General features: G+C 37.3%; 1 protein-coding gene across 1 annotated transcript in view; it reads left to right on the top strand.

Annotated features, from left to right (window-relative positions):
• The window catches only part of RAD54B (RAD54 homolog B), a 61,866-nt gene that overhangs the window by 27,240 nt on the left and 15,166 nt on the right, over positions 1 to 19,460 (top strand). The window contains exons 4-7 of the mRNA XM_053947974.1: positions 11,550 to 11,750; positions 14,547 to 14,834; positions 17,230 to 17,392; positions 18,076 to 18,301. Coding sequence (XP_053803949.1) covers positions 11,550 to 11,750; positions 14,547 to 14,834; positions 17,230 to 17,392; positions 18,076 to 18,301 — 878 coding nt within the window. The remainder of the gene's footprint in view (positions 1 to 11,549; positions 11,751 to 14,546; positions 14,835 to 17,229; positions 17,393 to 18,075; positions 18,302 to 19,460) is intronic.

Below are 19,460 nucleotides of genomic sequence, written 5' to 3'. Positions count from 1 at the left end.
AACCAAAAGTATTCACTTTGGTGTCAACCTGTGTGTAGTGATACTTGCTCTTAAATGGCATCCAGTTTGTCTGGGTGAAGTTTTTCTCCATACTAAATATACAGTTTCCTGAAGTTCCATTGAATGCTAACTAACAAAATATGGATTCTTCCTTGTAAAACCAACAGTTGTCCAGTGGTAAAATAGTTGAAAACCTTGCTTTTGATTCGTGTATGTGGGGAGGTGGGTGAGGGTCAGAGAACCCAAGGAAAGCTCAGCCATCTGTAGGCATTGGCATTCCCCACTGTCCCTGCCTTTCTTCCATGCAATGGGATTTTCACACTGTTTTATCCTAGTGATTACACAGATTGATTTGTTCATGCATCCAAATATCTCTTCAGTATAACACCTTGTTTGACTCTGTATTACTCACACAAGAAGAATATAATATAATTTTAATTGAATACTTAATCAGCAGTTATTCCACATAATTTATGATTTCTATTTGCTCTTTAACAAAACTGCAGACTTGGAAAATCCTACTGATTTTTTTTTTTGTATTTTACACATGCAATTTTTTTTTTATTAAAGAAGTCATTGTTTCCTGGCCATTCCCTTTTGGCTCTTGATTTTCATTTATAGTTAGGCACAATAGTTAGCATAATTTGACATAAATATTAAAAAAACCCAATTCCACCGGCTTACATTGCCCCACCAGATTTGGTTGACTTCTGGGTCCAGTTTGGTTAGGGCTGTTATTTTGTTTACAGTAGTCTGTGTGTCGCCATATGTGTGCTTTGTATGTTGTTGTTAGAGCCTTGTCTATATTACTAATAATTTTTCAAAATAGATGCATTTTCAAAGTTTAGAACTTTCTACATGCTTGAAATAAGTAAACCAGCTTATAAATGACTGCTTTTTAATTTTTTTTTTTAGCTTTCATTTAACAGAAGCAATTGGACAAAGTGTTTATCTAGTTTGGGGATAGGGAGAAGGGATGTTGGGCTGCCTGTGGTTAGTTGCTACAATATTGTTTGTCCTGCATTGCATCAGATAAAAACTTGCAGTGTTGAGTTGTATTTGTTATTAATCACTGAATATGTCATGTGAAAGAAGTAATTTATCATAACTCAGCAGCAGTTTGCAGATAAATTTTACATAGGCCACTTGTTGGTACTATTAAGAATGCCATTTTGTAAAGTGAAAGCTTTTATGTGTGGTATGTAACAGAGATACAAGATTAAAACCAGTATGTTATACTGCTGTTGCCACGTTCTCCATTGTAATATGGCATTTGTTTCAGGCTGTGCTGTAAGCCACCCCAAACAAAATTGACTTATAAGCTCTGCCGGTTTCACCCAAGTAATGTTTGCATTGCTTTGCACTGTGAGGAGATTTTGGCAGTAGGTTGTACATGACAAGATGACCTTAGTAGCATTAACTGTCAGTTTGGCCAAGCTACTTTATGCTGTTACCTCCTCTCAGGCTAGAGTGTGTGTGTTCTATATATGTGTGTGTTGATGACTCATCTTTTTCCTGTGAAACAAATTGCAGGGAGAATACTCTGTTTAGCATATATTGGATTTTTATCATCTTTCCTTTGTAGTGCTCCAGTTTCCCTGTGCTTTTGAAAAAGTGCTTGAAACTTGGCATCAAGCTGGTCTTTGGCCATTCCTATAGAACCTCACTCAAGTTTGTCTTAATTTGTAAGTCATTAACAAATGCAGAAGGTGGTCATTTTCAGAACAAGTTTGTTACGCTTTGGATGTAGTCCATAACAACTGATTCTTAGGAAAGCCTGTCCACTCTGGGCACATTGCACTCTTGAAGAGTGGATCAGGGAGTTCTTAGCTCTGAACACGTTGAATGAAAGCAAAAAAATGTGTCTGTAGTTTTGCCAATAATGGGACAGACAAGCCTCAGTGAGGAAGCCACTTTGTTTAGTTCCAGAAGGTTGCAGGTGACAACAAGGATCTCAAGCACATGTGCCCTTCTTTTGGGGCAGTAAGGATTTCAGAGCTGTTGGACTGTCCAGCTGGATGGGTAATGGCCCAGCTCTTTTCCAAAAAGACCAGCAATAGCCTGGAAAATATGGGTTGTAGCTCTGTGATTCAGAGTGCTGCAGTGTGTGTGCAGAAAATGACTGGACTAAGTTTGTTTAGGGAATTTAGCCTTTGCTGTTTGTTATAATATTTCTGCTAGATAAAATCTATTCCTTTCAGAATAGCTTTTGTTATGTTACTGTAGGTGCTAATTTGCTGTACTTGAGTTTTGAAAATACACAATTCCTAAGTGAACTTCTGAGATGGCAGTAAAGATGTTATTCAGCAGTGCAGAACTTAAATCTACTTGGAGAGCTTCAGATACTTTAGCTCTAAAGGTCTAGTGGGCATCTCTAAAGCTTGTTTTCAAAGGAAATAGAGAGAAATTTAATCTTTTTTAAATCTCATCCTTCTCTCATGAGTTTGCCCATGCACTTATGTTCATAGGCACACATATGCCCAACGAGATACACACAGGGGCAGTTGGTAAGAAGAGCTGCACATGCTGCAGAGGCTTTCCAGTGACACCAAGGGTCGAAGCAGTCCTTTGGGAATAGCAAGTAGAGCTGGGCTGCTGATGGAAAGCTGCCACATCTCCATGTCTTCTAGCGTTTCCTTATATAAGTGGTCAGCTCAGGACCAAAAATAGGCAGGGTTGACATAAAGTAGGGTCGTTAAAGGCATCACGAATTTAAGGCTTCCTGCATGGAATCATCTTATTAATTAGCATTGGAATTTCTATGCAATTTAAATTGTATTCAGTTTTCTTACATCCAGAGCCAACAAAGGCAGCAAATGCCTCGTATCTCCACAGTGATGAATTTCTTCTGTTCCTTCCTTCGTTTTCCCGGCTCTATTTTGCTTTCCTAGTAAGAATTACAACTAATGCTCTAGGTTTTTGTGTTTGGAACATAAATATTACTTTTCTGCTTGGACTACTGAATGGATTACATTTATGTAAATCAAAGTTATGTAACTTGATTTGGAAAGATTACTTTTCCCCTTTCCAAATATTTCATCAGCCACTCTGCAAGTAATCATTGCTGCATAACACATGAAAATTCTAAAAAATATGACTCATCCTTTGTGTGCCTCTTCCCAGGGTAATGTCATAAATTTTAAACAGTCCTGTTTAAATAATTTAGGACAGGAATATGTTGTGTTTCATGCTTGTGACAGTGGGCCTAAGTTTTATTGATTACTTGTATTTTAAGGACTCTTTACTACAATCCAGGAAAATCAAAGATGGCCATTAACAATCACAAACAGGACATTAAAAGTGTTTTTGCTTCCAGTATGTGCTAAAACAGATGTTAACATGAAGGATATGTAATCTTAATAAATCCCTTTATGCCTGCTTGCTTTTTGTTACAGATCTAAGTCTTTGCATTTCAGAAACAGAGATTTTGTACAGTACAGAAACAGTTCTCTAATAGTTTTCTAAAAAAAATGACAGAAGTAATAAGAAATGCTTAAGAGAATGCCAAACCACATATTTTCAAAGTACCACATGTGGGTTTAGCTGAGTACCTTCCATTTACATTTAAACAAAAAACACAAAAGGATGAACACTTATATCTCTGCAAACTGCTTCCAAAAATGACTGCTTTTTGAGAAGGCTACAATTAGCCTGTGATTGTGAAAGTCTATTAAATATTTTTTAATAATGTGGGGTTTTTTTGTAATTTAAATATTTGGAATATTTTCATATCGCATTTAAACTATAATTTATTGCAATAACATTCAATATTTGCAGAACCCAAGAATAAATTTTGCTTTCGGGTCTCACTTTCTGCATTTATTTTTTGAAGTAAAAACCCCTTTACTTGACAAATTAATCAAAACAACTTTCAGTGTGGATGACAACATTAAGAAGTATAGTAAACAGTTGATGTGGATGGCATTTGACTGGTTCCAGTGTTTTACCGAGCTGATCTGGCTCACTGCACCGAATGATGCCTGCAGCCTTTCAGAATTCTCAATGATGCTGCTTTTTCCTTTGATAATAGGACTTGCACATCTATTTCTGTAGACCTGACAGAAGCTTTCAGCTTAGTTCATTAAATTTTTACAGTGAAAGCTGGAGTCGGTTGGATTTTTAGACAGCTGAGCGGTTTAGGAAGAATAGTTTTCTGCCATGGAGCTGTAATTTTGAAAGTATGTGCTCTCCATCCTCCCTCCTCTACAGCTGATACCCTTAAGAGGTAAATGTTTCATTAAATGGCGATGAGAGGATTGTTCCTACATGTTTGAATTAAGTACATCCACCAGCTCTGTTACTGAATAAAGAAGGCTCCTATTTGAACATAAAGGTTACTACTCAAGTGTTCAAAAACGCGCAAATAACACAACCTGAACCCAGTTTCCACATTCTGTTGGGTATCATCATTAGGTACATGATTAAGGATTGTATTTCTGTAGGCTTCCTTGCCAGTTCACAGAATGGACTGTGTTAACTCAGTGAGTCACTATTCAGTACTTTCTTTGCACCTCTTTGTTCAGTTATAGAGCTACACCTTGTTCTCAGCACATTTTTCAAACTATTTTGAATTAATTAGCTATTTTTTTCCTCTGGTGCTCATTGTGATAGTATCTGAGTACCTATGAGATGTAATTATGTTTCACAACATCCTTGTGAGACAAAAAGTTGGTGTAACCTCCACTTTCTAGCAGAAAAAGCACGAGTTGAGGCAGAGAGAATAACACCAAAAGGCCCTACTTTTATGGATGGTGCAGACTGAATCATGGAGGACTGCATTGTCTCAGTGCTTTAGGATACTGTACAGTTTAATCTTTCCCAACCACAACTTCCAGTTACACCCATGAGTGTTCACTATTAATATAAATGAGACTGAATCACAAGTCAGGCGCTCAGACAAATGTTTATTGCTGAAAGTTGGGGTTAAATTACTTTCTTTACATCACAGAGAAACTCCAGAAGATGTGCAAGTAAAGTCCAGTTCTTTAAGGCATTATTCAGCTTATCTAACCACAAGATTGGACTATCTGTCCTTTCAGCCTTGTCCATCCCACACCTTTTGCAATTTACAATAAAGCAGTGCAGGGATGGCAGAAGCAACAGCAGCCTTTTCTCCTACAACTTTTCCTGGCTTTCCAGCGGTTCAGCTCTCTGCACTGAATGAACAAGAGGTCCCACAGCAGTGTAGTGCAGCATGCTTTCTCTAAGGACTTTATCATGGATGACAGTGGGGCCAATCAGGTCACTGGAACACCTTATTTTTGACATCTTCAAACTTTGCTTGACTTCACAACCTTAGAACTATTCACTCAATGAAGATGGGTCATAGGGGTAGTGGGCAGGTTGGTAGTTTTTTATCACAAGGTTGTTAATCTTTTGGGTTTTGGAGCAAATGAACATTTCTAAACAGATTATTCCATATAATTTGATATTTTCATCTATGTAAGACAGGGTTGAAAACCTTACCTTTCCCCTTTAAAGTAATAAATCAAATTACAGCATTAAGATGTCACTGAATTCAGTGTACAACATTAATATCAAGGCATGCAGTGGTTTGTCCAGTGAGTTCTGCCCAAGTTTGATGACAGCAAAGAAATTGAAAGACCGAAAATTTTTCTTGTTGAAGAGCAGAAGGTACTAAGGGGACTTTAGGGAAAGTGATACGATGATTCAAGCTCTAGCTCCTGCTTTGTCTATGTGGACTTGTCCACTAGAAGATATTTGTCTGATTCTGGGTCTTCTGCTGGTCCTAAACTCAGAATTGATTTGGGTTTGTCTTGCAGGGTTTACCAGGATGTTGTGTTTATGTGAGTGCCCTTCATGTCTTTGTGCAGTCAGTGCCCTTCTGTGCTCAACTGCTTGCCATTTTTTATGTGGCAATACCATGTTTTCTTTAGTTGGTTTCTTCTGTTGTCATTTTCCACTTCTATTTTCTCTGTCATTGCCTAATCAGCTCCTGTTCTCATTTTTTCCTCCCAAGTTGTCCTGTGATTTCCCTCAGTGTTTTCCAGCTGTACATTTTCATAGTGAATCTTGCATTTTGAGGGTCAGAGGTGAGAGGCAGTAAGTTTTTTTTTTTTGCACCACCTCCTACTCAGAAAATTCCAACTCTCTTTCTAGTCCTTGACTCTTACACTGGACCCCAATCCCAGTCTGCCTGAGTGGTTCTCCCCAACCATCCTCCTAACATATCCTGTTGTCTTCTTACTCTTTTACTCCCTGTCTGGTTTCTAGCCTTTCCCTGCATGCTCTGCTTCCATCTCAGGCTTCGAGACTTATACCCAGTTGCCCGTTTTCCACTGGTTCAACATCAGCCTTCCTTTCCAGCAATAGTCTTTCTTGTCAGGCTTCATCTCCAAAATTGCTTTTCCTTGCAGCTGGTCTGTGTCCCTTCTGCCATCCTTACCTGTTCAGTGTCAGGAGAGAGGAACATGGTCTGAAGGAGGGGGCTGTGGAAAAATTCCCTGCTGTAATTGTGGAAGAAACTCAACTTTGGTCTGAGCAGTGAAAGCTGTGACTACAGAGAAACCTGTTCTTGGCCTCAATTAGATCATGTCCAGTGTGTAATCCTCAAGAAATTAAGCTGTAGATACTCTCCTCTGCAGATTTTTAGATTCTTTGCCACAGTATTGAGTTAGTAGAGCTTCTACAAGAAATAAGAGTTCATTGTGGCTGAGACTGGATTAATCTGTGATTTTTTTTTATAAACAGTGATTTTTCTTTCACTGCCAGTTTTTATGAACATTGTGCATATGCGTGAATATGTGTGCTTAAACTGAGGCAGGTAGCATAGAAGATGTACTATGGACTCATGAAGGCCTGGCAAAGTTATTTGCTTTATAAAATAATATCTACTGAAAGAAATCCTCATAGTATTGCATGGTCAGGAATCTAGAGGCTAGTTTGATTGGTATTTCAGATTATTAAGAGACTTTGAAACAGAAGTTTAAAAATATTAATTTTTTTTTATCATTTGCATTTTTCTTTAAAAATAATTTTGCATTTAGAACAATGATGTGTTTTCCAAAGAAAATATTCCTGCTTGAAATATCAGTCTTTAGGTGAGTTTGTTATCTATGCTCATACATGCAAATACATTTTGTCTTGGAAAGAGAGGTCCAAAGCACTGGGTTGTAATCAAATGACTCTGAAATGTAATCCCAACTGTCATTGATTCCTGTAGGTTTAGGGCAAGCCAGCTTGACTCTTGCTGTTTGCACTCCTCCTGAGGTCTCACAGAAGTGCCATGGGAAGAGTTATTACATTGTTTTTACCATCTTGGAGGCACACTGATATACATTTACATGTTAGCATAGTATTAAGTTTATTATTAGACTGAAATAGCTTTGCGAGTGAAAGATAATGCTATCTGACTCATATTTCTTTAAATATTCCTGGGATATCTGAGGAGTGTGTGACATATAGATCTTCCATAGGCAACTAGACATTAAACTGCTATTTAAATGTCTGTTCTCAAAATGTTACAAATTAATTAAGGAACTTTTCGGTTACTTCCTCTGCTCAGAAGAAAGAGATGGTGCAGGCTCCATGGAGCAGACTGATGCCACCTGAGCAGAGTCACTGCAGAGGCTACAGCAGAGCACTGGCATTGAGTTTAGGCTGTGATTCATGCAAAGTCCCAGTCTCCTTTTACTGCAGTTCAGATTTTTTAATTTGCCTCCCTCTATTTCTTAATTCCTTAGTGCTATAGAGTGCAGCTTTAATCAAAGTTGTCCTCTCTAAGCTGTATTTTTGCATCGTGACAGTACTTTTTATTGAGAAGAGCAGTTGAGGGAAAAACTCACCTGGCATTTTATACATGCTTACATTGTGGAAGTTCAGGTGTGAAGGTGATGGGTGTCACAGGACCCATGGTTTAAAAATCACCCCAACCTAACAGCAGCTGCTACAAAAACATGGGCAGCCTCCCAGTCTCCTTGGTTCAAACTGCACATACCCCTTCCCTATATTGGCTGTAGTTGGTGATGGGATTCATTGAACTGGCTTTCCTGCAGCTGGTGGATGAGAAGCAGAGCTGGAGAGGGAAGGAAAGGTGAGCTCATGGGCTTTGGCAGCAGCCTGCAGTTGGATGGGGTTAAGCCATCCATTAAACCACACCCAGGCCAAGGTGCCAGTGCCCGGCTCACTGGAGCATGCCCCTCTCCTCACGGCAACGCGAGCGCAGCCCACAGTGCCCTGAAAATGAGCGCTGGAGTTACCTCGGGTAGTCTTTCATAATGCTGCTGCTTTCTTGCTGCATTGGGAGTAACCTAATGCATTTAATCGATGCATTTTCTCGAAATCCTGCTCATCAGAAACTGGTTAAACCGGTTTGCCATTGGAATGCTCCCGTCCCCTCTCCTGGATCCCGTCCCGATTTCTGTAAATCATCACCTTCCTGAGGCTGCTGAAACTTTTCCTCATATCAACGAGGCTATGGGTTTATATCTTGAAACTTAAGCCCTTGTTTTCTCAACCATAGAGAGAAAGCTTTATTTGTGGAAGCTTTTCAAAGCCTTGTTAGCCGTGTCTTTAAAGTTCCCAAGCCCTTCCTTTGGGAGGAGAGCCATGCCTCTTGCTACTGTTCATGGTTAAGCAAACCTCACTGCCAGGCTGGGCTTTTGGCTGCTTGGGAGAGAAGTGAGTGGGCATGATTTCCTGATGTTTCTCATACCACAGGGTATGCATGGTTGCTGTTACTTATTATTTTCACTCCAAACTGATTAACAGCAGAGCTCAGAAGGTACAATTGCAGTATGTCTTCCTGGGTCTCAGCAAATCCAGCTCTATTTCAGATACTGTCTATGGTCTCTGAGCAGCAAGGGGTTTCTGTTGAATGCACTGCTCACTGTACCCCTATATCAAACACTGAACTTAGTTCCTGTGTATAACATACCATTCTCATTTCAATTCCTGAAAAGCTCATGACACTGATCTGCATATTCTGCTATTGTACTGGAATAATCTTGAAAGTTAAATAGATGTGAAGCTGATTACAAACAAAACTGATAAGATTAAAAAAAAGGTTGAATTCAAGTACCTAATCAGCATTGTTGGTGAACAGGTTTTCTGTGCAAGGAAATTATGTGAAAGATAATTTTGAGAGGATGTAATTATTTTTACATAAAAATATTTAATTAAAAAAAACCCACCTTACACTTTTATCTGAAAATATACTGTAGTTATTGGTAAAAGGAAGATAATTTATGTAGCATAGAAACAAATTGTTACTGAATATTTCTGTAAACAGAAGTTATGGTAATTCAGAAGACAAACTGAGGAAAGAAATCTGAACATTGCAGAGGCTATAATTTTTCATTTTCCCCATAGGAACATGGTAGTATTGCACGGAATATTGGTACCCAGTTTGCTTCTTACTGGGGACAGGTTGCTTTGGAAATCTTTTTCAGCAAAAGTCACTATAACAAAAGGCTATCAATTTCCAGCTTTGTTTCTAAATTATTTGTTTTCCAATTATTTTAAATGAAGCAGGGATAAGAAAAGTTTGAACACTTGTTATTGACTTGAAAGTTAAGCTACTGTTGATTTAGATAATACCATCCAGGATGCCCTGAGTAAAAGAGCAATGACCATAACACAGATCTCAGGGGTCACGAAACTCATGTGGGAGGTCAGTGAAGGAGACAAAGAGGTGGTCATTTGTTTATGCATGCCCATCCTTCAAGAAAGAAGAATAAAATTCTGCAGTGAAATCTCCAGTTCTTGCAGTAATAGTTTAAAATCTTAATATAAGGCAAGTAGTTGTTGATTAAACTAAGAGAATCAGTTTGAAAAACAAAAAGAAAACCATCTTGTATTTATCTGTTGAATCAATTTACAATTAGAAGCTGAATATAGAAAATAAAATGAATCTTTTGCAAGGTACAGGTTTCCTCTCTTCCCCCCTTTCTCTTTCACTTCTCTAAACCTTACCACTTGTGATTGCTGAAAATCCAATAGAGCCTTTTAACTCTTCTACAGAGCTGCATGGATTTTTTTTTTTTGTTACTGTCTGGTTCATTTACCAAGATTCATCTAAAAAGAACTCCCTACATTTAAAAAAGGGTTACTCTGTTCCATATTCTTATCCTTCTGTGAAGTGCCAGTGTTCAGTGGCTGCTCTGTTATTCCTTCGAGATGGGGACACATATGCTGCATGAAACTACAGATGTTGGCTAATGCACTGAAGAAACATCTACAGATGGAAAATCCTCTCTGCTTTAGGCACTGCGTCAGTCAGCATGTAGCTCTGTACAGACAATACAACTTTTGGAGTGTTTTGGAAAGGAAATGCAACTAGATAAATACAGCATTTTTCATTTAGATAATACCTTTTCAGTAAACATTAGTCTGAAAAAATTGCACTCATTTTAGGCATGTAACTTAGGAGTATTTCGAAGTTTTGAGAATATGTAGACTTGATGGAGAAGTGGTAAAGCTGCTTCTTTGTTGGACTATTACTGTGAGCAAGAATTTCCTCTTGCTGCTTCTCCTTTAAATACCAGCACACTTGCAAATTTTGGAAAAATTAGTCTGTGGCATAAGTGCTTTTCTGTAACAGATTTGTATAGTGTTGAATACCAGATGGAATCAAAGGAGCGAACCTATTTAAGCTTTTAACCAGCATGCAAGGGTATTTTAATGAAAATTAGTCTGATTCTCCTTTTGAAGCTGTGCATGTGCTGAAAAGGAATGCTACAGATATTCCTTTAGGTAATGCTGGCAGCTTCTCTACCATTACTTGTCTCAGATTGCTAACTCTTGAAAGCATGTGTTTATTCTTAATTGATATTATAATCAACTGCTGTCTGTTCTAATTTCTTAACCTTATTAACCTAAATATAGCATATTAATATTTACATCCATGACACTTATAACTGGGTAACTGCTGACAGATCTTAATCAATCTAAGCCTAGTAACAGTGTTTGAGTTGGTGCATACTCAAGAGATGGTCTGTTTCAAGGTTTGCACAATTAGTTATTTTTGAAGGGTGCAAAGAAAGAAGTTAAAATTATATTTTGTATTATTACAGTTATGGTTATTCTGCTACTTAATACAGATGACTTCAGCTCCAGATGTGATTCCTGGACTCCTTTGTTCCCTTTTCTGAGTTCTGTGTTCCCGTCCTTGCTTCCAGAACATTGCCCAGCACCATCTCATGAGGACCCTGTTTTCATATTCTCCTGTGGTCATTTCCCTTTTGCTTTTGTTTCAGCCTTTGCTTTTATTCTTTTCCCATTCTTATCGTCTTGTATATATGTCAAATTAGGTCACTTACTAATGCAACAAGTAATCTGATTTCCCTGAAAGTACATACTTTCTGAAACAATGTAATGTTGTTTTGTTTTTAGGTTTTTTTTCAGGATTAGTCCTTATGTGGTGTTCTGTCTCAATCCAAATTTACCATAAGAATAGGAAATATAAATATACCACTTTGTTTATATAAGACAAAATGTATAGATTTTCCTTGATTTTTTGGAAATGCAAAAGGCTGTACACTTTATCAGGAGAAGCTGAGATATTCATTGTTATTTTATTTCCCTTTTAGATGCACTGTATTTGCCAACATCAGGGACTGCAAAGGAAGAAGCAGCTCAGGAAGCACCTGACTGCCTTGTGAAATATTTCAATGTCGTGTGGTGTAAGGCATCAAAGAAAAAACACAAGAAGTGGGAAGGCGATGCTATTCTTATTACAAAAGGAAAGTCAGTAATATTGAAAGATATGGAAGGCAAAGACATTGGCAGAGGTACTGTAGAATTGCATACTTGCTCAAAGGAACACCTTGCAGAAAATCGCTGTGCTTTGAATTAACAGAGACCCAGCTCTTTAGTTATTTTAGTTCTTCATACTGGTGTTGACCACAGGATGAAAAAAACAGTGGTGATTTTGGGTTTGCTTTTGGTTTGTCTTTTTTCTCAGGGTGGGGGGAAGACTGCAAGACAGCTTTATATTTATTACATATAAGGCAGATGCATGGGGGAGGCTGGAGCAGGCTGAATAACATAATTCACAGAAACACCAAATGCTAGTCCAAAGAGAGAATCTGGAAACCAATGGCTGTACTAATTCAGCAGAAATGCTAAATGAGAGACGAGTAGTTGATTTTGGTTGCTCACATAATGCAGAAGTGAAGGAGGAGGGAAAAGATACAGCTAAGTTGCTTGTAGATATTCCAGTCAGCAGCAGGGCAATCAGGAATCTCAGAGGTTGGATCTTTACTTTTCAGCCAGTCAAACAGCTAAAAATATTACCTTTGTTGGAAAGACAGGCAAACAGCAACATTTTCCAGCCCAGTCAAAGTCAACTGTGTAGCAATTTTTAGTCTTGTAGTTTTAGCAGCAGCTGCTGCTGTAAGACATAGTTTGGGTTGATATCAGAGTTAAAAATAAGACTTGCAAACCATAGGCTGCCATCAACTTGAAGCAGTAATTTTTTACTGAAAGCAAAGCAAGAATTAACTTTGCTAATGGAGCCAAAGATATTCTGTAAGGGAGTAGGATTGGACAATGTTTCTGCAAAGCATAATTTGATTTATTTTAGGTCAGATATGGCTTCTCTGCTCTTTTATTACAATCATGACATTGTGATCTCATGACATTGTGAGCCTTGTTAGGACCAGGCAGTTATGATTTGCAAATCAGTCTGTGACTTAGAAGTTAATTTGAATTTATTTATAGCAAAGCAATATATGTACAGACTTGCTTGTTTTTGAAGAAGGCAGAGTGAAAGAGAGTAATGCCTGGAATGCATCAGCCACCACCCTGTTGTTCTTGTGTTTTTTCAAGTCCTGTCTTCTTGAATTAGCAGCAAACACAATAGAAAAATGAACATTGTGATTTTACCTTAAAACTTAACCTAAAAAAAACTTAAAAGTTTTGTTTGACGGTGTCAGAGAGCACAATACCAATGTCATTAGTGCTAACTTGCCTATTCAGAGTTGCTTTCAATTCATATTGATTCTAAGAAAATAATAAATTGACCAATTTAAGCAGTGTGAGTCTTAAACTTCTGCAATTATTTAACTCACTGAATGAGAAGGAAAGGTCCAGCAGTGGTTCTTGCCTCCAAAATTGTATATAATACTGGGAAGTTTATAGTGAACATGTATGAGCTCTTGGGATTATTATTTTTAAATGGGAAGAAAAAGGCAAAGGAAGAATTTTTCTTTTTTTCCTTAGGCTTACCAGGGCAGGATCAAGGATGGCACAAGGGAGCCTAAAATCAGCACAGCTTATAGCTCATTTTTGAGGCAGCAGAACATCTTACTGTTCTCCTCTGCAATGTCCTAATTCCTTAATAATGCATTGCAAAGAATTTAGGACGTGCTCTCTTGTAAATTGCTGTATGCTACAGAAAAGGTTATTTCTGGCAGCTGCATAAACAGTTGAGCTTGTAGTTTTGCTTTTTGCCTTCTCAGTTTCCATTTACCCTTAAAGCCCATCCTGTTGTAGAATTAGACTCTTCTGACCCGAACCTGCACAGGGATACACCTGTGTTCAGTATGTTCAGTGTGAAGCTATGTAGAGGTAATAACAGAAAACAAAAATGCAGAGCAATGGAGATCATAAATGCCCTCCCTAAGCATCCTATTTAGGAAGACACATGTATTCTTTTGTGTTCAGGCATCTTCAGCTCTTTCCTGAAAGCAAGTGCTCCTTCAAGAGCCAAACAAGGTTCACTGTGTGCTTTCTGAATACTTTCAGAGGAGAGGAAGAAAAGTATCTCCTTTTCCCTCTTGGCCAGACTGTTTTTCAGCACTTGCTTACACTCTTAGACTGTGAAACACCTCAGTAATTTTTTCCTCCTAAAGGAATTCAAATGCAGACCTTCACCTTCCAATTTTTCACATTCCTAGAAGCAGGACTTGAGCTTTGCAAACAGCTTCCAGGAGTCTTTATACTTTATGTATGGTGTTTGTTGGATAAATGTGCCTTGGGAGGCCTTGCTTCTTTCTTCATAGCTGAGTGATTTAACTGCTGGTCTACACAGTCATGCCTTTTTTTTTTGGTCTGGTTTTTTTTTTTGGGTGGGGGGGATTGGTGTTTTGTTTGGTTTTTTGTGTGGGGTTTTTTTTGTTTTGTTTTTTTTTTTTTGTTCTGGTTTTTTTTTTTTTGGGTTATTTTGGTTGGTTGGTTGATTTTTTTTTTTTTTTTTTTTTTTTTGTAGCAAGAGGGATTTGGAGACTTCTTTTGAGGGCATGAAAGAAAGGGAAAAGGACATAGGATGGTTATTAAGGCACACTGCTGGATTTTACCATATGGGGCTACTTTTTAAAATCTCTCTCGAACAGTTGCTTCACATTCAGTAGACTTGGTTGGTGATGAGGATGACTGAGTCTTTGCTCATATACTCTGCTACCTAATTCTGATTATAAGAACTCACATGAGACTCTGTTAAGGAGGGGAAGGCTTTATGTGTAACAATTAAATGTTTCAGAATGAGTTACTCTTTCACAGTATTTCCTTCCTGCAGATGAGTACTGGTGTTAAGGAAGTAGTACTTGCCGTGTTGTCCTAATGATTTCATTTTTATGTTCTTTTAGGTACTGGATATAAAGCTAAAGAGCTAGACAGCCTTGATGAAGGTCAAACACTGATGGTTGGCGGAAAAGAAATTGAAGTGATGGGTGTAATTTCAGCAGATGATTTCAGCAGTGGCAGGTGTTTTCAGGCTGGAATAGGGACTCATGACACAGATGCAACTGCATTATCTCAAACTAATACAAAACCATTCTGTAAACCATTCAAAAATGTCTGTCAACCTAGTCGTAAAGAGAATACACTCAGAGATTCTCAAAGCCGCAAACCTCGCCATGATCCAAATGCTACAAGTAAGATTGAAATTTTTAAGTTTCTTTAAACATCCTCTGACTCTCAAAAAATATTGAATGTGTAACCAAAATTTTCATGTTCCTCAATGTATTACTGAAGTATTTTTGACATACAGTACTAGTATCTAACCATGCTAAGATTTGGTCATGTGTGTTTCTAACAAGTACAATACTCTGCACTGCATAAAGTTTCTCATAGTTGTTACAAATGGCTATGGAAACACATTAGAGTACTTTCTAAGAGTTTTGCCAAGGAAAATGAGTTTACTGATCATTGAAACAATCTGACATATACTAGAACTTCTAGATGAGTTCGAGCTTCCCACTGGGGTCAGTGAAATACAGCCATAACGTGTCAGCACAGTAATTGCAATGGAGGATCAGTAATAGAAAAGTTGTGCCACTTTGAGAGAATTGCTCCTGTCAATGCCTGATCCTTCACAGCCAATGAGTGTAACTAAAACTCAACCAGATATGTTTTGGAATAAATGTTTAGTTTTATAGTGCTAGAAGTAGTATGTGCTGAAGAGCCATGAGAGTTCACATATTGTGTAGGAACAGGCTGGTTAAGCAGTTGTGTAAGTGGTGTTGATTATCTAAGCAGAACTAATCTTTTGTTTACAAACCATATAGGAGCTATATTTTGCTGGTAGCTCTATCTTTCAGATGGAACATAAAAATGAACCTAAAAAAATATTGCTAAACAGAGCAATGCTTATTTAAAAAAACACAACTTTTTTTCTACATTCTTACTATAATACCTCCATCTGAGTTCTTACATCATATCCTGATACTATGTGACTTTTTGCAGCTGTTACCTGGCTGCTATGTAAATAAATGCTGAAATCTTTGTCAAGTGATAATTATAAAAGAGCATCCTTATTAACATCAGCTTCTGTTCTTAATTTAACTTGATTACATTTTGTCTAAGGATGTTCCTTCCTGAGAATGCAAGATGATGCTGCATTAGCATTCTAACTGAAAATCTGACCAAAAAAAGCCAATATATTCAGCACATAAATTAACAACTTTGCTAGTTGTTAAATTGCTTCATTTGTTAAAAAGTTACTTTTTATTCTAGTTGTCTTCTGTGACTTCTGGTGACCTTATATCATATTTTGGGAGCTATCAACACATCAATAGGTTGGACTCTCTCAGTCTTTAGGTTGGCTTAGGAATCACATTATTTAATGCCTGATTGCATAACCTCTTGCAGATATTACTGAGATACTTTACAAGACCAGGACCTTGATATTGGAACAGTCAGAGGTTTTCACTTCATCATGATGTCTATGATTATAGTTGATTAAAATGCAGCTTCTACAGAACAGAAAGCCAGCAGAACAGAGCACAGTGACAAAGATGTAAAGCTACCTCTTCCACATACAATTCCTAAGCTTTTAGTCCAGTGTTTATCCAAACCTTGTTTCTTCCTCATTTTCATCTAAATTTTTGTCAGAAAAGTTATCTTTTTGTCACCACTAGCTCTTAAATATATACACATGCAATTTGATTTAATCCATCAGAACTCAACCCTTTGTCAGTAGGAAACAAAATCTCCCTGACTGGTATAAACCTTCAACCAGCCTATTCCCATAAATAAATTACCAGTATAGGTCTACTCTAGTGACATAAAAATACCAGAAGCCATAAATTGCTTTCTCATTCTGTCCTCTGACAATACAATTTCCCAATGAAGGTGTGTAGCAGCAGCAGAAGCAACCCAAGTTTGGACATTGTGTAGTAAAATTACCATGTTTGTAAACAGATTATGGCAAGCAAAACTGTTATTCAGATGTTGCTCAACACTTCATTCTCTCTTTGCCGCTGTATGTCTTCAAAGTCGTCAGCTTCTTTTATTCATGCACTGTGGTAGTCTTGGTCAGCTCACACTCAATCCTTCCTTATTTTTCTTTAGCAAATCAGTGGCTTTTATCTTTGTTTCTTGGGGAGAGAAGTCTTTCTGGGCTACTGCAAGAATATCCCCTTGAAATGTAGTATTTAGATTTTATGTAGGTCATTGTTTATCGATTTTTCTTTGACTTTCAATTCAGAAGTATTTTGGAGCTTCTTCTGATTTAACTCTATGAATTCAAAGTCATCAAGCAATTTTTATTAGGTAGGCAGATTCTCCTCATCTGGAAAAAAACCTCATATTCCTCAGTTTATCACCTTTACCTTTGAGAAAAATACAGACTATTTGGAAAACCTCTTTAAGAGAATGTTTTTATGTAGAAGGCAATCTAGGTACTTATAAACACATTTTCAGTCTGAGAATGGTCAATATATTAAACAGTATTTTTAACAGTAATTAGATCATTGAATTTAATAGGTTTTGCTAACAGAGTAAAAGTAATGCTTTTGTGTAATACTTGATTATGCTTTGAACTTGAAGATTCTCTGGTTATGCCACGACCAAATGCAAGTCATCAGTGGATGTTCAATAAGGCTGGTTTTCCTGTGGTGGATGTAGTTGTAGATCCTTACATTGCAAATAATCTCCGCCCACATCAGAAAGAAGGAATTATATTTCTATATGAATGTGTAATGGGAATGAGGTAAGGTAATAATTATCCTTTTGGCTTTTAATACCTATAATATTTTCCTGCCCATGTTTGAAATGTGACATCTTCGGAAGTGTTGAGCAATTGTTCAGTTAATTAATATTAGTAATTTTCTCCTAAAAGTGGCTGCATAAGTTTTTTCTGACCTAAATGTAGCATCACACATGCCATCATTTTGCCAGATGTCCTGAGAAGATAATGCACCAAAAGGCCTGTCATTTCTACATACCAAATTTTGTAAACACAGATATAATCAAAGCCATGCTGAAAAACACTGCTTTCTGGGATTCATATTTCATATAATTCAAAATTATTCATGTAATTTATAATTCTGGCATTTAGAATAAAAAAGATGTTATTTCAACCTGTTAAAAAATACAGAATTGTTTTCAAAAGTGTTTTCCGAAATCATAGATTCCTTAAGGTATTGGATAATTCTAGTTCTAAAGGCAGATATAAACTTTAGTTTTAGAGGACTAATGAGTTACTGTAGAAAATGAGAATTTTCATTCCAAGATCTTCTAGTTAACTGCATAAAAACCTACAGGAGACATAATAAGTATAAATAGGTTCTTTATACTTCAGAAAACAAGCACAGAAGCAAATCCCTAAAGCAGTTGTGGGTAGTTCTAGATATGTCTGTTAAAATGATCCCAGCGCCTCATTACCTCTTACAGAGTTAGTGGCAGGTTTGGAGCTATTCTGGCTGATGAGATGGGCTTAGGAAAAACCCTGCAGTGCATTGCACTTGTCTGGACTCTTCTGCGTCAAGGGCCCTATGGATGCAAACCTGTACTAAAGCGAGCACTGGTAGTCACCCCTGGGAGTCTGGTGAAAAACTGGAAAAAAGAATTTCAGAAATGGCTGGGAAGTGAAAGGATCAAAGTCTTTACAGTTGATCAGGTAAGATTTATTTCCAAAAGGGGAATAGGTCATTATTGGCTCAGACTATAGGAATTATGGTGTTTTTTCCTCTTCCTTTTTTTTTTTTTTTTCAACTGGAGACCAAGCCTAGTAATTCTCTGTTAATATTTATTTGTAATACTTTATTTCTTCTTCAGATAATTGTCCATATGGGTATTTTGCTGTCAGTTACCAGGTCATAACGTCATAACCCAAGCTCACATGGATCATATGTCCCTCTCACATTTTTTCTGGTTTCACCTTTGACATTGTAAAAGGTGACATGCTCCTACCTGTGCCTCTTCAGTTTAAGGAGTTTTCTGTTATGTATCAAGGTGCACACCTTCCCTGCTTTACATACCAAAGCATCTAGCTTGTGCTCTGTTTCTCTGGTAGTTGCTTTTGTTCTGTACTGAAAACTTCTCATTTGCTTTGGCTGCCTATTTTGGGGTACTTCAGAAAGTTATTCCCTTTACTGTCACAGTTAAGAGTTAGATCTCTGTTGGGATGATTTAAAGTCTCAAGAGTTACCAAGCCTTGAGTCTCAGTTTTAGGTAATGAGACTATCTTCTGTCTCTAGAAGAATGCAGACAAGTACAAATCTCATTAAGAAGCAGGATGATGCTGATCCCTGTCCCCTCCTGTAGTGAAGCTGTTCCTGCTGGCATTTACATCCACAAGTTCCAAGGAAGTGGAGACCTTGTAGTACTTCCATTGGTTCTTGCAACAAAGATAAAGATACTTATCTTCCAAAATTATTTTTAATATAATAATTTCATACAGGTAGACTGATGAAACAAATAGTACTTCATTCTAAAGGTTATCCAATTCTTACAACAACCAGATTTGCCTTTAGTTTCTTGCATTATCCCTATTGGAAAAATTAATATTTCAGATGAAATGGAAATTTTCTGTGGACATTTACTTCTTGGTAGACTGTACAAAATTTTGTAACAATATTTCTTTAAATTTGACTCATTATTGCCAAACTCTTGAAACTGTTGATCTTCCACTGAAGACAATGCATAGGTAATAGGTGCATTTTGCATCATTTGCTTTCTTAGTAACTTGTTTCAGGTTGTGGAAATGAAGCAAACTGACTTGTCAGGAGCTGTAATATAATATAGGTTGGGATGGGAGGTATGAAATTTCCTAAAAG

The sequence above is a fragment of the Vidua chalybeata genome, chromosome 1, assembly GCF_026979565.1.
Source record: "Vidua chalybeata isolate OUT-0048 chromosome 1, bVidCha1 merged haplotype, whole genome shotgun sequence".
NCBI classification, from domain to species: domain Eukaryota; kingdom Metazoa; phylum Chordata; class Aves; order Passeriformes; family Viduidae; genus Vidua; species Vidua chalybeata.
Note: the sequence above shows the minus strand (reverse complement) of the source record. Positions and strands in the feature narration are given on the sequence as shown.